Here is a 25,288-nt window from a genome sequence, read left to right as displayed (position 1 = left end):
TCTCTCTATCCTATCTTTCTATTCACTCTTTCCCGTGCCCCAGAGTAGGGTAGCCAACGAGACGCGTTTCCGGCTAACATCCCTGCCTTCTCCCTTTCTTTCCACCTGCTCCTCCCGACATAAAATGTAAACATGGTGCAAATGAAATGGCAGAGGCAGAAATTATACACTGATAAAAGAAATCCCAAATAATATCGAAAGAAACAAAATAACACTACTACAGAGAGATTTATGACTACTGGTAAAATAGGTTAAGTATAAGAGGTAAATCTGTAAAGAGCATCTTAACAATACAAAATCTTTAGGTACAAAACCAAGTGTAGGCAAGTGCACGTTTTAACTAAAAGGACAGATATCTAAATATAAAAAAGCATATAGCAATACCAAACAACACACACGCTGTAAGATGTTAAGCATAAGTACAGGTAGTAAAAAGAAAGTCAAATTATTTTTTAAAGCTATGTAATGACTGAGAAGATTTTGTGAAGATTGGTATGGAGCTTTGTAATAAGATAGCCGATAGGGCACCATGAAGTTTTTGGTGTGAGCAAGACAAGCAATACTTTCGTTCTCCAGTTATATAGTGCCGGAATGGAGGTCAATGTTATCACAATTCTGCGCTTCTTTCGGTCTTTCTTTCTGACTTCTTTTTGCTCCGTGTTATCTATGGAGCTGTAGAAACGGCCGTGGACCACCCGAAGTTGTGTACTCCACCGCTCCTTGCATGCTAGTTAGCAAGAACACGGTGGACGACAGTAAGGTCCCTCAATAGACGACACTGGCTGCGAGCGGAAGGAGGTGCGGAGAAGGAGGAAGATGACACTACTTAGCAAGGAAAGCAAGCATATCATGGGACTTTAGCTAAACCTGCCAGTAAATATACCATGTTGCCCTTTGCTTTTGATGGCGAAGCGCAATGTTGCCGTGATCGCGTCTCTGAATTATTGAGTCCTCAGGGATCGTCCGAAGGTTCATTGGCTTCCATCGCTTTAGGTGTTTTGCTTATCATTCGCTCTGTTTGCAGAAGCTCTTAAGCGTCGTCTGCGGCGTGACCGTCGCGCTTGAGACGCGTTCGCCAGACCGGATGCGCCTGTTGAGCTCGTTTATCCCCGTTTCGCGGGCTTCCAGAGAGTGGTCATGAATGGTTTAACACCATGCGGACACAGAGCGCTTAGCGGGCCGGTCAGAGCCTCTGGCGGGTCTTAAGGAGCTCGACGTGGAAAAAGGAAGCGGGTCGCCTTCCAATCTAAAGGCGTGCACAGAGGCGTCATGGCCACATTGCGAAGCGGATCTGCGCTGCGCCAGGCAGTTCTTGTCGCGGCGTTGTTTACGCGAAGCTTCTGCGTCCTGGCACCTCGAGAGCCCAGCAGCGCGGAGCAGCGGTCCTTGGACTGGCGCGTGTTGTCCGCGCTGGACGGCGCAGTGGACGCGCTCGCGGCCAACATGGACGCTGTCTACATGGACGCAGCGCTGGGACTGCGCGTCGCGGACGGTAAGTCGCCCGTGCACCGAGGGAGCGCGCGTTTCGGTTCGCAATTCTTGCAATGACGGTCAAGCGCAGTACAGTATACGGAGCTTCGCGACGCGCTTACGCGCGGGCGCCGTCGTGCTGTCACCGTATCGACGAGCATGCGCAGCACGTACGTTATGGCCAGAGATGCGCAGAGCGTTTGGCTGCAAAAGCGAAGCGGACGCATCGCCATGCCCAATCGATGGCAGCGAGGGAGCGAGGGCAGCGTCCTTGCTTCCGTTTTTGGCGTGAGCGTTATGGGGGCCCACATTAGCGTTCACTGCAGCCCGCCAAGCGCTATTTGATGAGTACGGCACACTCGGCCTTTCCGTCGACAGCGTCGAATGCCTCCTCGGGCTACGTGGATCCGCCCACGTACGAGATAAGGCACATTGTAGCCTGGCCAAGTTCATTTGTCGTTCAGGATTGACGACGTGGCCTATGGGCGGCGAGGTTCTGGGATTCGCACCCGCAAGGTAACGGGCGCCGGGGGAATTTTCCTTTTGGCGTTTCTACTGAGGGCGTTTAGCGTTTGCGGAATATTTTATGCCAGCAGAGCTGTCAGTTTCTCCGAGCACTCCCTTCCTTCCTATCTCTGTCATCTTGCCGTCCCTTCTCCGGCTCCCCCACATTGCTTGACCGGTGCTCAGGTGCCAGCAGCGCGCTAGACAGTTTAACGGTGCGCTCAGCAGGCTTTCCATTTTCCTGCCAACCAATCTACCTCTCTCTCTCTCTCTCATTAGCGTTCCCGCTAAGCAGCTATGTGCAAAGAGCACTATGGAGCGTACACTGGTCAGAGCGGAAATGACAACGTCTAAGTCTATCAGGGTGTCTACCAAGTTGACATTTCCAAATTCTCTGAGTTTTCCAGGTTTTCCCTGAGTGGCTTCGTAAAATTCCCTGATTGACAGATAAGTTTGTTTTATGTCAAGACGGGGGGCTGACAGCATGTCACCAGATGCTGTTACTCTCTAGTAAGTATCTTAAAAAAGAAAGAAAAACTACCTAATCTAGTTTTAACAGCAAGAAGTAATGTAAAGAAAACAGAAGGGAGGGGGTAGTGACAGGCATAGCAAATAAAATACCTACGAAGAAAGGGTAAAACCCATTGCGAATCGTCTTGAACATTATAAAATACGAATAAAAAGGAGATGCATGCACAATAAAATATTTTCAATATGACCTATTTTTATCAATTGATAGCAAGCTCATTCGTATGAGGCCAGAACTTTCTCACAGTGACAGTGACAAGAACTTTATTAAGAGTGTCCTGAGGAACTTGATTGGGGGAACCGAAGGTTCCCCGATCAAGTTGGTGGCTCCGCCCACGACGGGACAGGGAGATGGTGACTCTCCGCGACGTCGCGGGCCCTCTGGACGGCCTGTAGTTGGTTTGGGAAATCCGAGCTCTTCAGCAAGGCGTCCCACTTGGACTGGTTATGAAAGCCGGAGCCCGCGTTGTACGGGCACAGCCAGAGCATGTGGTGGAAGGAGCAGTACGCGTGACCGCATTTGGAGCACGATTGCGGAAAGTTCGGGTCTATCCAACTAAGCGCTCTCGGGGTGAGGTACGATCTCGTCTGTAAAAGCCTGAAAGTAACAGCCTGAGCCCTGTTCAGTTTCGGGCTGGGGGAAGGGAATTTTCTCCTGCTGTGTCTGTAATGTGCCGTAATTTCGTGAAAGGTTGTAAGTTTATCTTTGATGGGGCAATCCTGCGGGAGAGCCGGACCGCTAGCTCGGCCGCGGTTCGTGAATTCACGCGCCAGGCAGTTGGCCCGCTCGTTAGGGTTGCAACCCGCTCGGTTAGTTACATCGTCCATGTGGGCCGGGAACCATGCTATAGTATGACCTGCGGTTTCTTCTCGCGTATTAATACGAAAGCATCTGTTAACGATGTCGGCTGCCTGTTTACAAACTAGAGCGGACGAGAAAGCCCTGACCGCCGTGCGCGAGTCGGAGAAAATGGACGCCGGGCCTTTTGCGGCTTGAAGAGCCAAGGCTATCGCGGTTTCCTCCGCCTCGTTCGCGTGTTTAGCGTAGATTGATGCGGCGCTGATAAGTGTTCCGCGCGCGTCAACGACCGTGATTGCAAACCTGTCTTCGCTGCCATATTTGGCGGCGTCAACGAAGAATGCATCTGCCCCGTAAGGATCGATTCGTCAAAGGATGGCTCTAGCCCGCGCTCTTCTGCGACCTTCTCACTTTCTCACAAGTAATATTTTCTCTCAGAACAGCTGTTAAGTAAACCTCAACTGTTCTCACATACTCTCAGCCCGCGCACAACGCCTCAGTGTTGCGTTTCACTGCTTTAAATAGTTTATTTTGGTTTGCACGAGAGACACCTGCATCTCGGCATCAGCCAAAACTTTACTTTTTTTGTGATCTCAAGCTCCTTCAAAGAAGCAGCGGCGCGCTTCCCTTCCCGTTCATTCCTCAATGTGTTGGTCCTTTCTGTTCTCGTCTTCGTTCTGCCACGCGTTCGCCCCACAGACCATTTGAAGCATCCTCTTGGTCACTTGTACAGTCAAGATCCAGTTTCTCGGACTCCCTAGGGGCCGCGAGAACGTCCGAAAAATAGGGCAGTTCAATATATGAATGCATGTATTTTACTGCCCTTATAGGGCCCCTCACCTGGCCCCATAACAAATTTTGATTATACGCTGGAAGTTGTTACGTGTCCTCTAGAGAGCGTTCTACCGAAAGAAATTTAAATCGGCTCATAAATAGCCGAGATAGAAATATTTTAATGCCGCCAACCCATGATTTCAGGAGGTGAGCTCCAGTGCCAAGGAAGACACTCCCTTCGCTGCGTTCTCCCATCCTCGATGATCGCGTGACGCATATGTAACGGGCCTCACCTTCATTTTTTTTTCGCCTCGCTATTTTTTTTTTTTTTTGCGACGCTGCGCACTTGCGCTGACGGCGTCACGCGAGAGCTGGTGTGATTGTCTCCTTTCGCGGAGCGCATGATTTTGCACACTGTGCATGAGGACACCTGATTAGCGGCATAAGTCAGTGCTACACGAATACTGAGGCAGACACAAGCGGATCACAGAGCATGATCCCGTGCTGGAACACGGTAGAAAATGACATAGTTTCGGTGTCTGCGCGGCCGATTGCACGACGTGGGAACAAGCGGATGAAACGGAAGTGCAACTCTCTTGCTGTGGTGCGAAGTAAAACAAAAACATGCAGGCATTCGGTTCGTGTGTTTCATTATTTCTCTAAGCTTTACTTCATCTATTCAAGCAACATATTACACAAATAACAGATGTTGCCTTGAATAATTCTCGAAGTCGCGTGTCACCACGAGCGACGTCACAGTGCAAACACGTGTACGTAGGCGTACTAGCCCATGTACGTCATCCTCCGGCATGGAGCGCGGCGGCCGCGATAAGGGAAAACGGCGTTCGGTTTGACATTTCCGGTCTTTCCGCGGTGCGTAGTGATGCAATACTTTTGGACTTAAATCGCCACAGGCACATCCGAAAAAGCACTTAATGCCTGCCAGTACACTTATTAGGCATATCGGTGCTCCTACTGTGACAGGAGATGGCGGGTGCACGCGTGTATAATTAAGGAATACATACTATGCCCCGTGACAATTGCCCCTTTCCACACTTGTTATGCTTCACCGTAATACTTTAGCTTATGTTTCACCACGTAGCAAGCTGATTTTCGGGAACCGGCATCAGGCGTCGTGCTTTCCGAGCTTCGAAGCCAATTGCGAGGATCATAAAGGCGGAGTCGGTGACATTGCTGACAGCGGCGAATTATTTTAATCAATAACACTGCGTCGAATAGCAAGAAGCTTGGTAGCGAACTTCGAAGCAGCTAGGCCTAGCGTTGCCGCGGTGGTGGCTACTGCTGCCAGCGGATCTGCGTGCGAGAGCGCGGGTTCGAGTGGGCGAGGTAATCAAAATGGCGACGGTGGTGGCTTTAATTAATGCGAGTTCGGACCTGCAGTCCTGGCAAAAAGTTCGGAAACTCGGATGACGAAGGGTTTTTGCGTCTGGAATTTCAGATGTTCTTATACACTGACTCTACGGGGTAGATGATGGTGCCGCGAATTTGTCCGAATTATCGGGCGTCGGGAAAGTCGATCGTTGACTGTACACTGGCAACTCCTGCAGCCGACGACACGGCGTCAAAGTAGATTCTTTACGATTCCCTTCTGCTACTTGAGCCAGCAATACATCGACTTTCGTTCCCTTATAAAAAAAGATTACGCCTAATGTTCCCTGATAGAAGCACAAATTTGCTGAGTTTTCCCTGAGTATTTCCAGACTATTCAATATCCCTGAGAATACCCTGTTTTCCCGGTTTTCCCGGTTGGTAGACATGCTGTCTATTTAATCATTTCCTTGGACGCTGACAAACGTGGACGGTTTCCCTCCGATCCCATCTCGTGCACCATCAAGGTGCAACGCCTGCAGCGCCTCTGGCGGCGCTTGTCATCACGACAGCGTTCTGAAACGCCTTTAACGACACTTGCTATCGCTTTCGATGCTTCGCCTTTGGGCGAAACTGCCATTCTTGTAAGTCGCTTGAAATCTGGCATAATAAGGAGAAAGAGAGAAGAAAGGAGAGACGGCAGGGATGCTAAGCGGAGGAAGACGCCCGAACGGCTACGCTACAGGTAGAACTAGAGGAATGGGGAAACGGAAAACTGGAAAAGGGACACGCGGTGAATACAGACACTCGCGCAGAGAGCGCCGCGCAGTCGAGGGCCTCCGCACAGGCCAGTCGTTTTCAATAAACACAGAAACCGTTTAGTTCATTTGATAAATTTATTTACGGTATTGAAAGTGTTGCCAGCGTAGAGCATAAAGCCGGCAGTTCGTTACTACACGCGTCCAGTCATTTGCAATATTTAAATAAATAACAGCACGTACGGGAGAAATATAGCTTTTCCCGTATGATCTGGTGCCTTCGATCTTCTGTGTCGACGAGCAGTGAGGTCGTTTTATTCGCGCATATGGTCTGAACGAAGAGCGCACGATCTTTCAGTCGTCGCAGTGCGTTGGAGAGGGATTGTATCTGCTGGTGAAATCTAGAAGAGAGGCACAATTGGTGCTCGATCTGAAGTCCTGCTGCTCATGCATGGGAGTCTAATTTTCTGATGTCAAACACGACTATGTCAACTATTATTTGTTATTATAGTGTTCGCCCTAAAAGGCACAGAAGAGCAACACTAAATCAGATTAGAATCGTGAAGTATTTTTTCAGGGTGTTGGTTTCATTCATTTGGCCATTCATGGGGCCAGACGGTTATTACTATAGGATAAAATAAAGGTAAAAGCTTATTTTTTTTTATTTTTCGTGTAAAGCTCTGCGCCGGCATGTCAGTGTTACGTCACGGATTTCTAGCTTTTTTCGCATTTTTCAATTCTTTGGCGAATAGAGAATTTTTGAAACTTTCGAGACTGAGTCATCGCTTTCTTTTTTGAGCAAAACAAAACCATTTAGTTATATTGCACTCATTTAAATGTTGATTAGATCCGTGCAGAGACGATAAAAAAAGTACTGACGTCATGAGTAAATAGTGCGAAATCTTAAAGGTTGTGCCGAGACCTATCCATCGTTCTAGCGCCTTGTAAGAAGAGCTGTTCTCGGCGTTCTAGCAACGTAATTTATAGGGGTGCGCGCATATTCAAAGTTTCTAATAGTCCTTGGTATTGGATTCGAAATTTAACTATTCGAAGTTGTTGAATATTCATCTCTATTGAATACTATAAGGAATAACGAGAGTTATTACTGCAGCCTACTGGAAGGAAGACCGATGCAAGGGGAGACTCTTCCGAATGATTTTGCTGCAAAGGAGCCGCGGTTACTACGCATAGGTAACGGTTGATGAGCTAACGCATCGAGATCACTTTTGCCTAATAGTTTCAAATTGTTAAATAAGCACACCTCGCATTATTCAGCCTATGCCAATTTGTTGTCTCTGATTAAGCAAAAGCGCTTTATTATTTCGTCAATCATTCGGATTTGTTGGGAATGAGCAGTGCTTTGCTATTATACTTAAATGCTTCAACGAACACAAGCATGCTACGGGCATGAGGTGACCTTTGTCAGATTGCTATCAGTGTCATGTAGAACCAGATAGTATCAGATTTCACTTGTTTATCATTTACAAGCTTCCGATCGGTTGAACTGACTTCCAGTGGTTAACTGAATTACACGTATCTATTAGGTAGCCTAAGTAAGCCTTTTCTGCCGAAGGAACTTCAGGCAACGTTGATACTTCACATCGTTGAAAAATTAGAAATATTTGCCATTCAGTACGTTATATATGCAATGGTCGTTTTTTTTTTTTTTCAAATACTTGTATTCGATTTCGAAGTTTCAGAAAGGGGCAGAAGGAGTATTAGGAACCACTCGCACCACGATCACTTTTTGAGAACACGAACAAAATGGTTTCTCCGACAGTTGCACTGCGGAGGGTACTGGTGGGCCGGCGGTTGACGACAGGACACTGTTCTTTTGCAGAATAACGGTGCCCTTACGCAAGCACCCTGACGAACAAAACAACGTAATCTATGTTCAACGGGTATATTCCGCTAGCGACTAGCTGCAAATGGGCACTGCCCATTTGGCTATCATTGACTATTCGGCGAAACCACGCCATTACTTGCACCGCAGGCCGACTGCGCTTAAGTGTTCGCCGGTGCTCAGAGTTGCTATCGCAAATTTTAAGTGTAGGTTTTGTAACAAGGGAATACAGCTACAAGCACAGCCTTTTTGCGAAGCCACCTAGCAATTACAATGATACCCCCCCCCCCCCCCCCCCCCGAATAATCATTCAGCGTTAGTCAAAAACACGTGCCTTCGCCGCAACACATCTCTGACGTGCAGCGAAGTCGTGTCAAGGTCACAAGAAACGTCATCGCATGCAGTAGCGCCCGATGACTAGGTCGGGAAGTGCGCAGGGAATTGCAGAAGCATAGCATCAGGGCAGTTAACATAAGATATCGTCTGATGCACATAGCAATGAAAAAAATAAAAAAAGACAAATGCACCTCTATGTCATTTACATCGGCGTAATTCGCCAGACATGAGCGCGTAAATGAGCTACACACAACGCCATAGAGCGATAACGCTGTGTGCGTCAAGCTACGGGACAGCGCTTAAGGTAACGATCAAGTCAGAAGCTAGCCCACGGCTGAGGGAAGACACATGGCGTCTGTCGCCCACAGCTTATTTGACCATTTGGGCGGTCGTCGTGGGACCTAAGTGGTGCATGCGTCGTGCCGGAGCTATTTATGCCCTGTGATAACATAGGCGAAGTGCACGCACTCATTTGAAAGCATTGCAAGTGCTTTGTTTTACAATCAAAGTCGTAAGTTTCAGTCATACACTCGATGAACAACCAAGAAAGCTCTATTGCGGTGGATAAACTTTCGCACGCATGCACTAACGTCCCCGATAAAGAAATACAGTCGAGCGCCTCTACAATAAACGCACAGTGTTGTCTCGGTTCTATTGTGAAGTGTGTGGTGCACGACTTTTACAACGACGTGACCTGTATAACGAATGATTCTGTGGGCCCCAAGCGCTTGTTTATAATGGCGTTCGACGGCATATGTTGAGAAAGAACGCCGATGCGTTGTTTTGCCCCTGAGTTTCCGCTACTCGGTGGACGATTACTAACGCAGATCGCCTGCAGAAACTTATCGACCAGGCAAGTGACAGTGAGAACAACATCATTTCCAAGCCAACAAAAAGAGCGAGCGTGACGATTGAAGACATTCGGGCCGTCCAGCAGAAAACATCAACTCTCGCGGACATCGCCGCTGCGCGTGTCGTCGGAAGACAGGAAGCCAGCGTAAGCCAGACACGTGAGTTTTGTTCATTATATTCGTCTTTCATACACATTTTATGAGATCTAGAAAGTCGGCTCCTTGAAGAGCGCGAGATGCAAGGACGCCCCAAGTGACTTGCCATATTCACAGTTTGAGACGCAATAAACTTGTAGCTCATGCTAACACTTAACGGAGGTGCGACGGCTGTGGCGATGCTGTCGCAGCCAGCAGTATATAAAAGTAGCTCGTGTGTAAAGAAAAGCGGTACTTATGCGTACATAAAATGAGTGAAAATGTTTTGAAATAATGCATCAAGCACGATCTAACTTCGTATAACTTCCCCGATTAGAGGTACGCAGTCATACACCACCGATGTGCATCACCAGAGCTATGAGGGTGTGCACTCATGACTGTTCAGCACCCAAGAACTGCGCATATACCTAAGTGAGCTTTCAGTAAAAACCAGAGAGTCTATGTTCAAGGAAACTTAACGCACGCCAATTTATCGAACTTTTTGCAAGTGCAAGCGCTACGTAGCCGCCATCCTTCTCTGTCGGTTATCGGTAGCATGCATTGATAGAGGAAAAGCACTCTTTCTTGTTGCTGCACAAAAGTTGAGTGCTTGAAATGTGTAGTAGTAGTAGCTTCTTTTTTTTTCTTCTTCGCGGGAACCTACGCCTTCACTCACTTATAAGTATTACTCGGAACACAAGGTCGCCTTTTCCTCCCCAGTGGCACGTGGCCTGCTGCGCAAGGGTCTGTGGAAAGACCCGCCGATCGCCGCCGATACGTTTCGTGCTCGGACCTCGGACGACGATGCCGAGCTGGCAGCGCCCGACGTGATTGAGGGGGTTTCTGACGGCTGCCTGCAGCAGCTATTTGCTGGCCGCAACTGTTGCCAACTGAACGACAGCTGTTGGGTGGCCATGACGGGCGGACGTCAGCACGGGTACGCCCTCACGCACCAAGCGATCTTCCTCACCGTCGGAATTCGGGTACGGACGAGCTCCCATTGCTAGGCATGGGAAATCATTAAACACTTTAGAGGTAGGTATATATTGAAGAAAAATACATAACAAGAACTCTGCGGGAGCACGCAATTAACGTGGTTCCACGCCACAGAGAGGTTTCCGTGTAGAGTTCAATTATTCCACATGTTCTCCATGTGGTTTCTGTATCATACATGCAATATACACGCCATATATAATATAAATACATGCAACATACAAAAGCTGTATGTCACTTGCAGTAGAGAATGATAGGGTCGAGGAGGGGAGGGGGACTAATTTACTAATTTAGGAAACGGCAGTGAGACCGCACTGAGGTAGACTTCCTTATCCTACCACTCTGCTGCGCCGTGAGAAAGGGAAAGCGCGAGAAATTGAGTAATGACGGGGCACATTTTGCGTGCAGAGCGCATGAGTACAGTTACTTGTGCCTTAGAGCCAAGCGTAATATGTCAATTCTGTACGTTTGAAAAGCTACCGCCGCTGTAATTTACAACATCTTGTTTTGAGTTGCAGCTACATTGACTTGCAGAATTGCTCTAAAATTCCGAAACCAGCGATTTCCTTCCGGTTTCCTCAAATATGTGTGAGCCTAATTCAAAGTGCTACTTCCGTCATGTCAGTGCAATTGGACTCATTGTTTTAATTGAAATGCTATTAAACCTAGTTGAGCTGTTGTGTAGTATGCCAATATCTATGCGTTTCCCAACTACAGCAGACTCCCAATAATTTGACCTCTGTTAATTTGACTTCTTGCTTAGTTTGAACGCACGCAGAGTGCTGGCGATATTACTTTGGAAGAAAAACTGGTTTAGTTCGAACGTGAAAGCATGTCGCTTTAGTTAATTCGACCGCCCACCGGCTTCCTCTCATGCACGTTGTGGTTACTAAAAGCCTGGAAACACAAGAAACTCAGCAGACGGCGCAACTGGTTGCGTAGGCGACAAACAGTGACGGCAGCAACCCATTCTTCAGTGATAATGACGACTTGCGCTGTGCCCAGGGCGATGTCCCCTTTTACGATTTTGTCAGCACCGACAATAGTGCTGAGGTCTGAGGGCCACTGGCCAAGGATGACATGCATATACAGTTATTGTAATACTGTATTGAAGCAGTCTGACGATGACGCATTGTTCAAGCGAAAAAAAAAAATATTTGAATCTGTGCATTTCACCGCAGTGGGTTCATGCGACCTTTCCGTTAATTCGAGCAAAACTTGCTGCGCCTCAAGAGTTGAATTAATGGGAGTCAACTGTAGTTAAATAGGCGAATTATGCTAGGTTTTACGTAATGCTTTATTTTGGGCGTTTCATCGCAATTGAAAATATGTAGCAGTACCTATTTCGATGAAATAACTTCTGGAGGATATATATATATATATATATATATATATTGTAACGCTGAAGAAAAAAGGTCATATATATTTACTTTGATTCCTGTTCGTCATGCGCTGTCGTTGCTCGGTACATTGATTCTACACGGCAATCTTCAAGAACACTCAGTACTGCGAATACAGGCTCGAGACGAGTCGCTGCTTCAGCTTCTTTGTTTGCTCACCGAGCTTGGCGTCTCTGTAGACGTCATTGGACAATAGAATATTTCTCTCATGACCATATAACCGTTATTGCCACATTATTGACGTCCTTGTATTTTCATTAGTAGCGTTTCGTTGCCACTTTTCTCACACATTACCATGTTAGTGCTTTGCTGCAATATTACTATACTTTAACGGCGCCGTGTAGTTCTCGCTTAGATGAAATTATTGCCTTTGCTTCTTGTTTGTTTCGTCTTCTTCAACTTGTTCTTCAGTAAGGGCCCTCGACCTGTAGTATTGCAGAAGAGGGATAAATGCAAATTAATGAACATCAGGCACCCACTCGGTGCTCTATGGTTGAGCAAGAATCCATACAGCGACGCAATGAAATTGACCTTTTTGTACAGCAGTCCAAAGAGAAACACGCATCAAATGAACAGCTTGCGCGGATTTAGGAGCAATCACAGATAAATAACGCCGACCCTATTCTCTTACTCGTCTTGTTTCTCCTCGCACGTGTCCCCCTGCCGTCGGACAGCTTAACTGCACGGCAAAGCTGAACGGCCTGGCGACGCGACACGGACAGCCACCGGCCGACTGGAACCTGGCATCCAAGTGCGCCCGCGTCGCCGACAACGCGCAGCTCATAGTCGACGAGAACTTCCCGCTACGTCTCAGGGACCTGTTCATGGAGCAAGGTAACGCTACACATAGCCAGCAAAGTGCAGCGCTGTCAAACCACCAGAAGCGTGGGTAGAAAATTTTCTATGGCGTTTAGTTCAACTACCGGTGCCGGATTTCCTCTACACCATACGGCAAATCTCCGTATCACAAACAGTGATGTTCGTATTTCTGATCGGACAATACCATGTCATCTCTTTCAACATCCAGTGGAATCATTTGTTTTCTGCTGTGCGACTGGATTCACTTAGACAGCAGATCGGTACTATTCCAAGCGGATTCAGTCTGAGATACGGGTGCGGCATTATGTTCAAGAAAACAGAAAATAGTAAAGAAGCATATATATGCACAACAGGAAACGTAATCTTTACTGCATTTCACTATTCAGAGAACTGTATAGGAGCGCAGCATTTGGCATCCAGTTCCTGACGTTTTCTAAAGCGCACACGCACGCACAAACGAACATTAAAGACAGTAATAATTATTCCTTCTACGCTTGATCTCACTTGCACACATGGCTGCGTGCGTGCGTGCGTGCGTGCGTGCGTGCGTGCGTGCGTGCGTGCGTGCGTGCGTGCGTTCCTTCCTTCCTTCCTTCCTTCCTTCCTTCCTTCCTTCCTTCCTTCGTTCGTTCGTTCCTTCGTTCGTTCGTTCCTTCGTTCGTTCGTTCCTTCGTTCGTTCGTTCGTTCGTTCGTTCGTTCGTTCGTTCGTTCGTTCGTTCGTTCGTTCGTTCGTTCGTTCGTTCGTTCGTTCGTTCGTTCGTTCGTTCGTTCGTTCGTTCGTTCGTTCGTTCGTTCGTTCGTTCGTTCGTTCGTTCGTTCGTTCGTTCGTTCGTTCGTTCGTTCGTTCGTTCGTTCGTTCGTTCGTTCGTTCGTTCGTTCGTTCGTTCGTTCGTTCGTTCGTTCGTTCGTTCGTTCGTTCGTTCGTTCGTTCGTTCGTTCGTTCGTTCGTTCGTTCGTTCGTTCGTTCGTTCGTTCGTTCGTTCGTTCGTTCGTTCGTTCGTTCGTTCGTTCGTTCGTTCGTTCGTTCGTTCGTTCGTTCGTTCGTTCGTTCGTTCGTTCGTTCGTTCGTTCGTTCGTTCGTTCGTTCGTTCGTTCGTTCGTTCGTTCGTTCGTTCGTTCGTTCGTTCGTTCGTTCGTTCGTTCGTTCGTTCGTTCGTTCGTTCGTTCGTTCGTTCGTTCGTTCGTTCGTTCGTTCGTTCGTTCGTTCGTTCGTTCGTTCGTTCGTTCGTTCGTTCGTTCGTTCGTTCGTTCGTTCGTTCGTTCGTTCGTTCGTTCGTTCGTTCGTTCGTTCGTTCGTTCGTTCGTTCGTTCGTTCGTTCGTTCGTTCGTTCGTTCGTTCGTTCGTTCGTTCGTTCGTTCGTTCGTTCGTTCGTTCGTTCGTTCGTTCGTTCGTTCGTTCGTTCGTTCGTTCGTTCGTTCGTTCGTTCGTTCGTTCGTTCGTTCGTTCGTTCGTTCGTTCGTTCGTTCGTTCGTTCGTTCGTTCGTTCGTTCGTTCGTTCGTTCGTTCGTTCGTTCGTTCGTTCGTTCGTTCGTTCGTTCGTTCGTTCGTTCGTTCGTTCGTTCGTTCGTTCGTTCGTTCGTTCGTTCGTTCGTTCGTTCGTTCGTTCGTTCGTTCGTTCGTTCGTTCGTTCGTTCGTTCGTTCGTTCGTTCGTTCGTTCGTTCGTTCGTTCGTTCGTTCGTTCGTTCGTTCGTTCGTTCGTTCGTTCGTTCGTTCGTTCGTTCGTTCGTTCGTTCGTTCGTTCGTTCGTTCGTTCGTTCGTTCGTTCGTTCGTTCGTTCGTTCGTTCGTTCGTTCGTTCGTTCGTTCGTTCGTTCGTTCGTTCGTTCGTTCGTTCGTTCGTTCGTTCGTTCGTTCGTTCGTTCGTTCGTTCGTTCGTTCGTTCGTTCGTTCGTTCGTTCGTTCGTTCGTTCGTTCGTTCGTTCGTTCGTTCGTTCGTTCGTTCGTTCGTTCGTTCGTTCGTTCGTTCGTTCGTTCGTTCGTTCGTTCGTTCGTTCGTTCGTTCGTTCGTTCGTTCGTTCGTTCGTTCGTTCGTTCGTTCGTTCGTTCGTTCGTTCGTTCGTTCGTTCGTTCGTTCGTTCGTTCGTTCGTTCGTTCGTTCGTTCGTTCGTTCGTTCGTTCGTTCGTTCGTTCGTTCGTTCGTTCGTTCGTTCGTTCGTTCGTTCGTTCGTTCGTTCGTTCGTTCGTTCGTTCGTTCGTTCGTTCGTTCGTTCGTTCGTTCGTTCGTTCGTTCGTTCGTTCGTTCGTTCGTTCGTTCGTTCGTTCGTTCGTTCGTTCGTTCGTTCGTTCGTTCGTTCGTTCGTTCGTTCGTTCGTTCGTTCGTTCGTTCGTTCGTTCGTTCGTTCGTTCGTTCGTTCGTTCGTTCGTTCGTTCGTTCGTTCGTTCGTTCGTTCGTTCGTTCGTTCGTTCGTTCGTTCGTTCGTTCGTTCGTTCGTTCGTTCGTTCGTTCGTTCGTTCGTTCGTTCGTTCGTTCGTTCGTTCGTTCGTTCGTTCGTTCGTTCGTTCGTTCGTTCGTTCGTTCGTTCGTTCGTTCGTTCGTTCGTTCCCACCATTTTCGAACTACTGCCTTGGATAGACAGCATTATTATGATTTCGCATACTGAAGTTATTTCGATGGGCAGACGTAACCTCCACTGTCAATTACGACTATCAATTAAATAATTAGTCAGAGCTCACCCAGTCCATTTTCTTTATATTTAGTATACAACGCACATTTTCGTAGTACCACTGAAAGCATGTCATTCTGAAACCGCATTCCATTTTGGAAAGCTTTTCTGGCTAGATTGCTCACGAAAATGTTCTTTGCCTGTATTGCAGCACAACGCCATCTTCAAAATTTGATCATGCACCGAACATACGACTGTCTGCCAGAGAGACATATATATTACCGTTGTTCTGTATTATACTGACGTTGCGCAAAAGTGGAATATACGAGCGGAAGCTCCATCTCGGATCAGCAGTGAACAAGATCATACGAAGGATGCACTTGTCCACAAGCCAGGTCCTGCCGCGTTAGAGCATCCCGCGCAGTCTCAAGCGCCACGCACGCCCATAGCTTCCACTCAGCTGCCATATTATAACAAAATGTATATTCCTGACAGCAGAAACCAATTGCTTCGACAATAATTTTTATCGTACGAAAATCATCCGAAGTTTCAACGTATCTGCTCAGTTGCCGTGTGCGGTTTCATGGACCTGCCAGTGTTCAGGGATCGATCAGCCATGGAAGACGTGCTGTCCTGGCAGAGGGATGATGGCTGCTACGTCGTCGAAAACGAGCCTGCTGTGGGTTCGCTGCCGCAGAGGATCAAAAGAGAAGAACGCAAGGGCAAAGGTAACGACTGTGCGCGGCTGGGTGAGGGGTGGATTTGCCTTAGAAAATTCAATTTCACTGCCAGCGCTCTTTTAATCGTTTAGCCATAGCGGGTAAGATGTGGGTTTCCGTGAGCAATAAATGTAATTTTGCTGCCGATGGTGGAAAAAGAAGCCGACGCTTTATATAACAATGAAAACTGTGTGCTACTCAGTATTGAAATCCAGTGTTATCACTGTAATTGTGCGGTAAGTAGTCGTATAGTAAAATTGTGAGTATGGACGAGATGGTCAGAATCAGTATTGAACGACCACAGTATTCGCAACAAGGAACGATGCATGAATAACTGTATAACACGACAGTGCAGGCTTTAGTTACAGCACTGTTGTCATTTTGCGTTATTAATGTTTAGTACCACTTTGTGATCCCTGGTTTTATAAGGCATCGACTCAGACTAGTTGTGACTTCGTTCTGCAGCGCTATACTGTTACTCAAAGGATAAAATAAAAGAAACTGACACACACGTGCGCACATGTGAGTGAGTTTGTTTCATTTTGTCCTATGTGTAACAGTTTAGTGCAGTAAACAGAACGATCCGTATTTTTACGAGAGAGGCAAGTATCTTCTTTTGTTTCTGCTATTGGAAACGCCGAGCGCAAAGACTCAAGCAGATGCCGCACGCAATGGCTCGAATTCCACGCTTGTCTCGTCTACACGCAATCTCCCCAGACACTTATACGTCCCGGACATGTCCCTGGTGTAGCAACCACACAGCGACACTCGCACACATAACACACGAATGTACCGACCGTCCGGGCGACGCAATTTCGCCACGAGTCACAACACACACACTCACTACGTGGTCTTGGGAGGCGAGACTCTCCGAACTGGACCTGGGAAGCCAACTGGCGACCCTCGACCAGGCCCGGCGAGCCGCGATCGCCAGTGGAGCCCTGTCAGAGGGAACCACCCAGGAATAAACCGCGCAACAGTTTCTGCAATAATAAAGTTCCTCCTCCTCCTCCTCCTCCTCCTCCTCCACGCTGACTGTGCGGTCTCGGAGATGCCAACGTCTTGCAGTTCGATACTGGTGATGCGTGCGTGGCATCTGCAATGCGCTCGTCTGGCGCTGTACTGACATTCTCTGTAGACACACTTCATCTACTCCTTGTTAAATTACCCGCTCTTTTCTCAAACACTGCTTGTCGTCCGATCTCGGAGGTTGTCTTTCGTGCCGACCGCTTCGTTCGCCATCTGATAGTTGGCGCCACTGCTTCTCGGTCGATGTGCTTGTAGCGCAGGTGCGTTTCCAAGAGCTGCGTGTGACAACATGCGTGCACCATGCTGACGTAACGCCATATTACATGAAACAGACCCCGCAGTGTCGCATGATTTTATTGCGAGGAATCTATAAGTGCAAAACTGAACACTTTTTTTAATAATAAAAAAAAGTTAAATTATGGGGTTTTACGTGCCAAAACCACTTTCTGATTACGAGGCACGCCGTAGTGGAGGACTCCGGAAATTTTGACCTCTTGGGGTTCTTTAACGTGCACCTAAATCTAAATACACGGGTGTTTTCGCATTTTGCCCCCATCGAAATGCGACCGCCGTGGCCGGGATTCGATCCCGCGACCTCGTGCTCAGCAGCCTAACACCATAGCCACTGAGCAACCACGGCGGGTTTTTTAATAGGCTTTCGAGCTATCCCTTAGCAAAAACATTTTTATCAGCGTCGTCATTCTTTAAGGCAGCAAGCGTCACAATGACTTTCAATTGTTTCTGTTTTCCCGCACCTTTGCAGACCAGTGTTCCCTGCACATGACGAGCGTTGCTGCCGGAGCGCTTGCTACTTACCTGCAGATACTGCATCAGACACGGTTTGCCAATCGGACAGCTCGGGTGTGAACGGCTGAATCCGTCCTCGTAAAAATATATATACATATACTCCCGAATTCAAGAGCAAGAAGCGGTGTGAAAACCCTACAAGAAATAAAACGTAATACGTGTGCCTGCACCTTCCGCCAGACGTAAATGCTTGCCAAGAGCGTGTTCATTCAATTCTCTGAAATGACACACGGCCACCAGCAGCCCGATGCTAACGCAGGAAAACCACACGGGATGGGAGAGCAGAGAGATATAGTGTCGCGGGATGCAAACACCCCTCGACTAATTACGGGGGATGACCTGCATTCTAACGTGCTAACAGCGCGCCGGATTAACAACTGCCGTGCGACTGGCAGCTCGAGGCACTTTGCGTGCATTTACAACCTTCCTTCACGCTTGGAAAAACACTTTTATGAATAGCACTTATTGAGCAACAGAGAGCTGTATCGAGAGTTTTTCATGTCGCTCTACAATTTTCTCATTGACACCTTTAATGTAAATATAATATTTGAGAAGGTGATTAATTAATTAAGACTAATTATGTAATTAGGCAGAATGCAAAACATAATCTGAGCGTCTCCAAGCGGTGTCAAACAACAATACCTTGTTCGATCTGTCCAGCTACGTGACATTTGCGCACTTCGAAATCTTGGTGCATGAAAGGTGGGACACCCTGTATATACGAAGGTTATATGAAGGTAGCCACCAAGTGCCTCTTATAAAGCTTGCGTGCTGGCCGCGTATTTGCAGCTATATTCTGCGTTGAAAAAAAAACTTGCTTCACAAAAATTGAGCATATCACGTCGGCTCACAGGCATATCTAAAGCACACCGACTTCTTCATGAAATGATGAATTGTGTTTCACGGATTTCTTGATTTACTTTATTTTCTTTGATTTGGCCATTCGGTATGTTCCGCTAGATGTGTGCTCGTTCTTGGCCAATGCTCCAGAATGGGTATGTCTCATTGTGACACAAGATGTACAGAACGTCTAAGTGTTGCTTGATACGTGTCATACTTTTCTGCCGATACACCTGTTCTCATCAAATTGTACGCGTCGCGGTTGCTTGTAAGACATTTAATTTCAATTGACACAACCTTGTGAATGTATCCTTTCCAGACCTACACCACTGTGAGCCCCTTGAAAAGTCCCCATTGCGTTCCACCAAATATTACTCGCGTGCCAACGAGGAGTGCATAACAGAACACTTGGCTGGCTTACTTCAATGATACTGGCACCTGCATCTTTGGGATAGGTTCAAAAGAAAATGCCAGTATTGCATTGAGAATTTCGTACTGAACAAGCGGAGAGAGAGAGAGAGAATGAAAAGGAAAGGCAGGGAGGTTAACCAGATATGAGTTCACAAGCATTGGAAGTCGCCCCGCATCATTCAGCTTAAGCGTAAAATGAAGGGATTAAAAAAAAGAAGCATGCGGATTCGACAAGTATTCGAGAATTACCCGAGTGGCTCGCACGTGCGCTGCGTGACTCAGTTGAGCTACTACTTCAAAAAAAAAAAAAACTGCTGCGTAGCTTCACGAAAAATGATCCGGTCAAATTCTGGGACTATATTACAGAGATAAAGAAACCTGTTTCATAGGTCGAAGTCGGCAGCGCAATGACAGAAATACTAAAGAAATTGCTGTACATTCTAATAATTATTTTCATCGCGCGTTTTCGAGTCCCAGTGCCCTGTGCGTTCAGCGCAGAATCATTCTCTTTGCCACCGGTAAATTACATTTCGTGTGCTGTGGTGCTTTCCTTTCTCCTGAGCTTATAAAATAAAAAAAATAAAACTTGCAGACCCGACAATATTCTAAACTTGTTCCCGCGGTGTAACGCTGAGCCAAATGCTAAACTGCACGTGATAATTGTTTCGTGTCTTGCTATCGGCTGGCAACCTTTCTGATGATGGGAGGATGGCCCCAGCAGTTCCTATATTCAAAATAAAAGAAGGGGGACCGACTAATTCTTAGTAATTACCGTCCAACTTACTTATCATCATGCTGTAAACTTTTGAAGCATACAGCATCCAAGAAAATGCATGAATTCCAGGACGAGCATTGCCTCCCTGACAAGCTTCCAGCACGAGTTCAAAAAAGACCACTCGACAATTACTCGGTTAATCACAGTAGTTCACGCGCTCGTAGCATCTCTTGACAACAATGGTCAGACAGATAAGATCGTTTTAAATTTTAGCAATACATTCAAGCTTGTACCTCAAGACCCCTTTTTATATTAACTCTGAAATCTTGGCTCGTCAGGAACAATAATATCACGAATAGCTGCACATTTGACTAAACTAAAGCATTTTGTAGAAATATATGGACAACACTCTGGCTGTCTTGTACTAACATCTGGGGTACTTCAGGCAAGCTTCCTGGGTCCCATCACTGTTTTTGTTGTATATTAATGATATTGCGACCGCTGTAGACCAGGGTGTCGAAACGAAATGCTTTTCGTTATAGTTTTAGTTTCCTTCCACTGAAAAACATTCCGTTCCAATTCTGCTCTGGAACGAAAAAAAAAAATCATCCGTAATGGTTCAGAACCGTTTTGGTTCACCTGCAAAAATTTTCGAAGCAAAGTAACTATAAAAAACATAGTATTTATTTTTTCTCTATTATAAGTGAATTATGAATTCTGAGATGACGCTCAGTGCCTTGAGTCAAGGCACTGAGTATGATCTCAGAAACAGCACGTCATCGAGTGTACTCACCGAAATGCGAGATCGCTGTTCCGATAAAGCGAACTTAAACGAACATAAACGAACGATAAAACTTCGGTAACAAAGCGTTTTGTACATAGAAAACGAAATGATAAACTCTTCAGCTTAGGTTTTGCCACGATGCCGATCTGCTAGCGCACCGAGCGACAGGCTTAGATTAGTGGAGCGATCGACCAACTATGACTCGTACTATTTCTGCCTGAGATATACGCGCTAATTCTGACGTTGCCTGAAGTCGGTTGTTTCGGAATTGCGGAGTTTCCCCTTGAACCAAAAAACGATCAAAAACATTTCGGTTTCACTCCGAAACAAAATAATAAATAATATTTCGGTTAGGTTCTCGTTCCGGGCAAATTTTCTTTTCGTTTTGGTTATCGTTCCGTTCCGACACACTGCTGCAGACTGTCCTACTAATATGCCTTTATTTGTTGACGATTGTGTTTTGTAATGCGAGATCTGCACTAACAAACGGTCAAGCTGAACTCAACACTTAGTTTAACAACAAACTCGTCTGGTACAAAACGCGGGAAATAGTTATTAACACATAAAAAGCTTTCATTCTTCGTGTCACGCGTAAAAAGCACCATGTCTTAACACTTACACTCTCGGTTCTTCACACTTGCAAGAAATTTCAAGCCACAAATACGTGGAAGTTACTATCACTAATAACCTATCTTGCATGCATGTTGACAAAATCTGCAAGTCGGCCTTTCGGAAGCTGCGCCTACTTAGACACAAACTACGCACTAAGCTAATCAATTACGATCGGACACAGACTTGAATACGCAGGCGTCGTCCACCGACGCACCCACCAAGTAGATTGAACGAATGCAGAAAAACCGTCAGATTCATTTACTCCAAGTATTCCCAGAATGATTCCCCGTCTTAACTAATGTAGGATAACGCTATCCAGTCACTCTGCTTACGCAGAAAATTTCAGCAGAATAATTGCCTATCCCTGCTCCTGACTAACAAGCTTGCTGTCGACCCCAACGAGTATCTGCCACCACTAGCAACCAGACCAGCATGGCGCCCCGATTCGCTTTTTCTAACATCGTACTGCGCAAGAACTGATGCGCTAGGAGGTCTTTCATTCCTTGAACAATAACAGAATTAAAGACACTAAAAATTTACCAAATATTCACATTGAATACACTGTCTGAATTATTAGCTATGTGTTCTTTTTTTATTTGCCTACCCTACTCGTGCCTGTCTAGGGCACGATAAAATATAAATAAATAAATAAATAAATAAATAAATAAATAAATAAATAAATAAATAAATAAATAAATAAATAAATAAATCACTTCATTTAAGCTTCGCTTACAGAGATCGCACAATGCGCGTTGAATCTGCGTAATTTGTTATCTGTATGATGCTATAGCATTAAATCCCTTGCACGGACAAAATGTCGAACTCCGGCTGTCAGCAAAACCAGCGCCTTTTAGAGTTAGAGGTTTGAGTGTTTTCGCCTAAACCAACGCTGTTGTTGTTGTCGTCGTCGTCGTCGTCGTCGTCGTCATCCTTAGCACTCGCTGTCGTAGTGAACCTCAGCAAGCACCCATTGCCGCGATTTTTCCCTTCAACGCCTCGAATGCAAAATTCACGCTTCATGTATAAAGGCTCTCATCAATATCTACTAATATTACGAACCCTGCAATAACTCCCAGGAAAAGCTATACAAGAACAGAACCACCCCAGCTACGACGAGAACGAAAGAGGGCAAAATGGGAACCCTTTAGAGGAAGACTCGCTCAGGCACCGTGTGAGCAACGTTCAATTCGGCTCAGCTGGTGGTTTCACTGAGCATCGGGTGACCTTATCCCTTTTATTATTGTTTTATGTAGTCTCTCCTTAGCGTTTCCCCTTTCAGCCTAGGTTGATGTCCAAGAATTCCCCGTGGAGGGGTTTTCCCCCTTGGGCGGCATCTCTTCCCACTCACGAGTTACCTTTCGATTTCTTCCTACGCAGCGGTGTAACCAGCACTCCTATGGCATTTGTTCCTTCGAATGGAGGCTCCATCAGATTGAATAACCTTCAGGCTATGCAGGAGGATCTTCACGTAGCTACACCATTGTACCACACCATCCCGGACGTAAGACACCTTGGCCGTGGAGGTATTGTTCATAGTTCGCCAGGCAAGACGTGTTGAGGATTCACTCAAGTGCACATCTTCCGCAGCCTGTAATCGCATCCTGTATAATCGCTGTAAAGGAGTCGTGTAAAGTAACAGAGTACCAACAGAATCAGTGATGGCCACTTTTGCTGACACTTCCTGCCCATCAGAGATCAAGGCATGGCCCCTTGTATTCAAAGTAGAGCCTCTTGCGCTGCGTCCGCTTCAATGTCGCGATTGCTGGCGTTTTGGCCATTGTATCGGAGGGTGTAAATGCAGCCAACGGTGCTGAACATGCGGAGAAAGTCGCGCTCCAAGTTATTACATTTCTCAAAGGGAGCGATGCTGCCTCTGTGATGGAAATCATCCGGCTGATTACTCGAACTGTTCAGTGCGAGCCCAAGAAGTACAGGTACTCGAAGTTATGGACAAAAAAGGTTGCTCCAGAAGAGAAGGTATACATATTGTAAAAGAAAGAACATTTGGCTATGCTGGAGTTCCGGCTAGGCAGACTACTGTACCTGACTTATCTCTTACTGCAGCCATAGAAGATGCTGTTCAAAAGGCCGTGGCTAAGGCCATGGAATATCTGTTGGTAAACCTTGGCGAAAGCATCGCACGGGCTATTTCTTCGCAGATGAATATGCTAATCCAAGCTGCTGGTCTATGCTCTGTTTGTGAGCTCATAGGTTCGGTACAACAGTCTTGCGATCAAAATAGGGAGACAACTATCTCTTGGGATGGTTCAGCGTCTACTAGTTCCCCTCCCGCTCACTCTGCTTCTGACAACCAGACTATGTACAAGATTCAGAAATGAGAGACGCAGAACATAACGGTCGGATACCAAGAAGAGCTATGTCGAATATCAGTGAGGATTCTACCTCATTTCCCTATTCGAAATCTAAGAAATGTCAGTCTAAGTTTAATTTGAAGGCAAGTGTATCAAAGACGCCTCTTACGACTGCAGCATCTTCATCATAGGATCATTGAAGGTACTTCAGTGTAACCGCCGCTCCACATTATCAGCTTCTGTAGACCTGTTTTCTCTTACTAACCAACTTAATCCGGATATAATAATAATACAGAAAACTTGGTTGACAACGGAGAAAAATTTCCATTTAAAATTTTACAGATGTTTTCGGCTAGACCACCCTGCAAGAGGGGGTGGACTAAATATATTTATTTCTGCTAAAATATGTCATAAAGCTAACATTACATTTGAACTGACGGATCATGAGTGCGAAATTCTGGCTATAGAATTCATTTTTCCAGGATGTTGCCTACTTTATATCGTAAGACTTATTTTTCTTTCGGCGTGCAGGACCCTAGGTGCCTTGACAGTGTTATAGCTAGTTGTGGGCGCGATGTTTTACTTACTGGGGATTTCAAGTCGCATCATGATGCATGGGGTTTAAAGACAGATTCGTGTGGTACCGCTTGTGGAATTGGTCATTAGACAATAACCTTCCTTGTGAAAATTCTGGATCAACTGCATTTGCGCGTGGCCAAAATCAGTCTGCAATCTATCTCACATTCTCTAGGCGTAGTCTCTCTGTGTCTTCGTGGTCAGCTGTTGATTGTGTCTCTAATGGTGATCATCTGCCGCTATTATTTGAAATAGCACGCTCTATTACAACCACGGATCACCAAGGTCAAACTTTTCTAAACTACAATACCTTCAAGAAGTCTTTGCGGTCTCTGCTTTCGTCCCTGTCAGATGCTTTCAATAAACAAAAAACGAAGATTATTTGTTTTGCCCTTGAAAGTCCAGCAAGCAATAGGAATTTGCAGTTTGATCTAGCAACGGTTATTCCTACAGCCCTTGGTGAAATTCCGACTGTTCTCGTGATTATAGAACAAGGAAAGCAGCCTGGAAAAATTTTTTATATAACCAGTGTCCAAAAAGTTGGAGTGATTATAAATTCTACAAAACTGTCTTTAGACATACAGTTTCTAAAGCAAAAGACGACTATTATCAATTGTAAACATTTCAATTATCTATCAAAATCTAAAAAGAAGAGTGCACTTTTCAATTTTCTTCGCACCAGAAGAATAGTTGCGCGACCGAGTAACATAAATGACACAAATGATAGAAGAAATCGCAAAGGGTTTAAAAAGTCGATTGACTTGCTTATTATCTCCATGTGCCAAGTTACGAATCCGGTCAGATGATTTTACAGAGACCACTATGCTGGAACTGGCTACAGCAGTGAAAAGTCTGCCACATTACGCCACTGGTGCAGACGGAGTAACAAAAATGTTAAACACTTTATTCAAGGTGTCCTCAGATGACCTCTTAGACGTAATAAACTATTCTATTGAATTTTCGTGGATACCTTCCAGTTGGAAAAGGGCTAGAATTATTCAGGTTCTTAAAAATAATAGTGACGGATTCACGCTGGACTATACTCACGCAATTGCTCTATTCTCGAATTTGGTTAAATTAATAGAAAGGATTCTTAATGTTCGTCTTATGAAACTAGTAGAGGACAAAGATGCACTCAGCCTTTGTCAACTTGGTTTTAGATCTGGCTGTTCCATTTGGCATGCTCATGTGGACCTAGAAAGCCAGATAAAACTAGCACGACGCTAGAGAAAAATTGCAGTTCTAATAACTTTAGATATATCGAAAGCCTATCACACTGTAGAACATTTAGTATTACGTAATCGATTAGGAAACCTGCATTTACCAAAATATATGTATA

The 25,288-nt window shown here is 46.1% G+C and overlaps 1 protein-coding gene across 1 annotated transcript; it reads left to right on the top strand.

The window, feature by feature from the left end:
* The first annotated feature begins 1,122 nt into the window (after window positions 1-1,122).
* On the top strand, window positions 1,123-17,886 carry LOC126542282 (UPF0764 protein C16orf89 homolog). The gene is made up of 6 exons (XM_050189288.3): window positions 1,123-1,492; window positions 9,169-9,351; window positions 10,048-10,310; window positions 12,395-12,554; window positions 15,711-15,872; window positions 17,656-17,886. Exons 1-6 carry the CDS (start codon window positions 1,270-1,272, stop codon window positions 17,757-17,759), a joined length of 1,095 nt encoding a protein of 364 aa, XP_050045245.1. The 5' UTR covers window positions 1,123-1,269; the 3' UTR covers window positions 17,760-17,886.
* The last annotated feature ends 7,402 nt before the right edge of the window (window positions 17,887-25,288 follow it).

The sequence above is a fragment of the Dermacentor andersoni genome, chromosome 2 (genome assembly GCF_023375885.2).
Source record: "Dermacentor andersoni chromosome 2, qqDerAnde1_hic_scaffold, whole genome shotgun sequence".
In the NCBI taxonomy this organism is placed as follows: domain Eukaryota; kingdom Metazoa; phylum Arthropoda; class Arachnida; order Ixodida; family Ixodidae; genus Dermacentor; species Dermacentor andersoni.
This window is presented reverse-complemented; position numbering and strand designations above follow the sequence as displayed.

What these genes read in the sequence shown, in the direction of transcription:
- LOC126542282 (XM_050189288.3), top strand. Translation starts at nt 1,270, where the DNA reads ATGGCCACATTGCGAAGCGGATCTGCGCTGCGCCAGGCAGTTCTTGTC. An exon ending in GGGACTGCGCGTCGCGGACG is followed by an intron (nt 1,493 to 9,168) that starts GTAAGTCGCCCG and finishes TTACTAACGCAG; the next exon opens with ATCGCCTGCAGAAACTTATC. An exon ending in AGCCAGCGTAAGCCAGACAC is followed by an intron (nt 9,352 to 10,047) that starts GTGAGTTTTGTT and finishes TTTCCTCCCCAG; the next exon opens with TGGCACGTGGCCTGCTGCGC.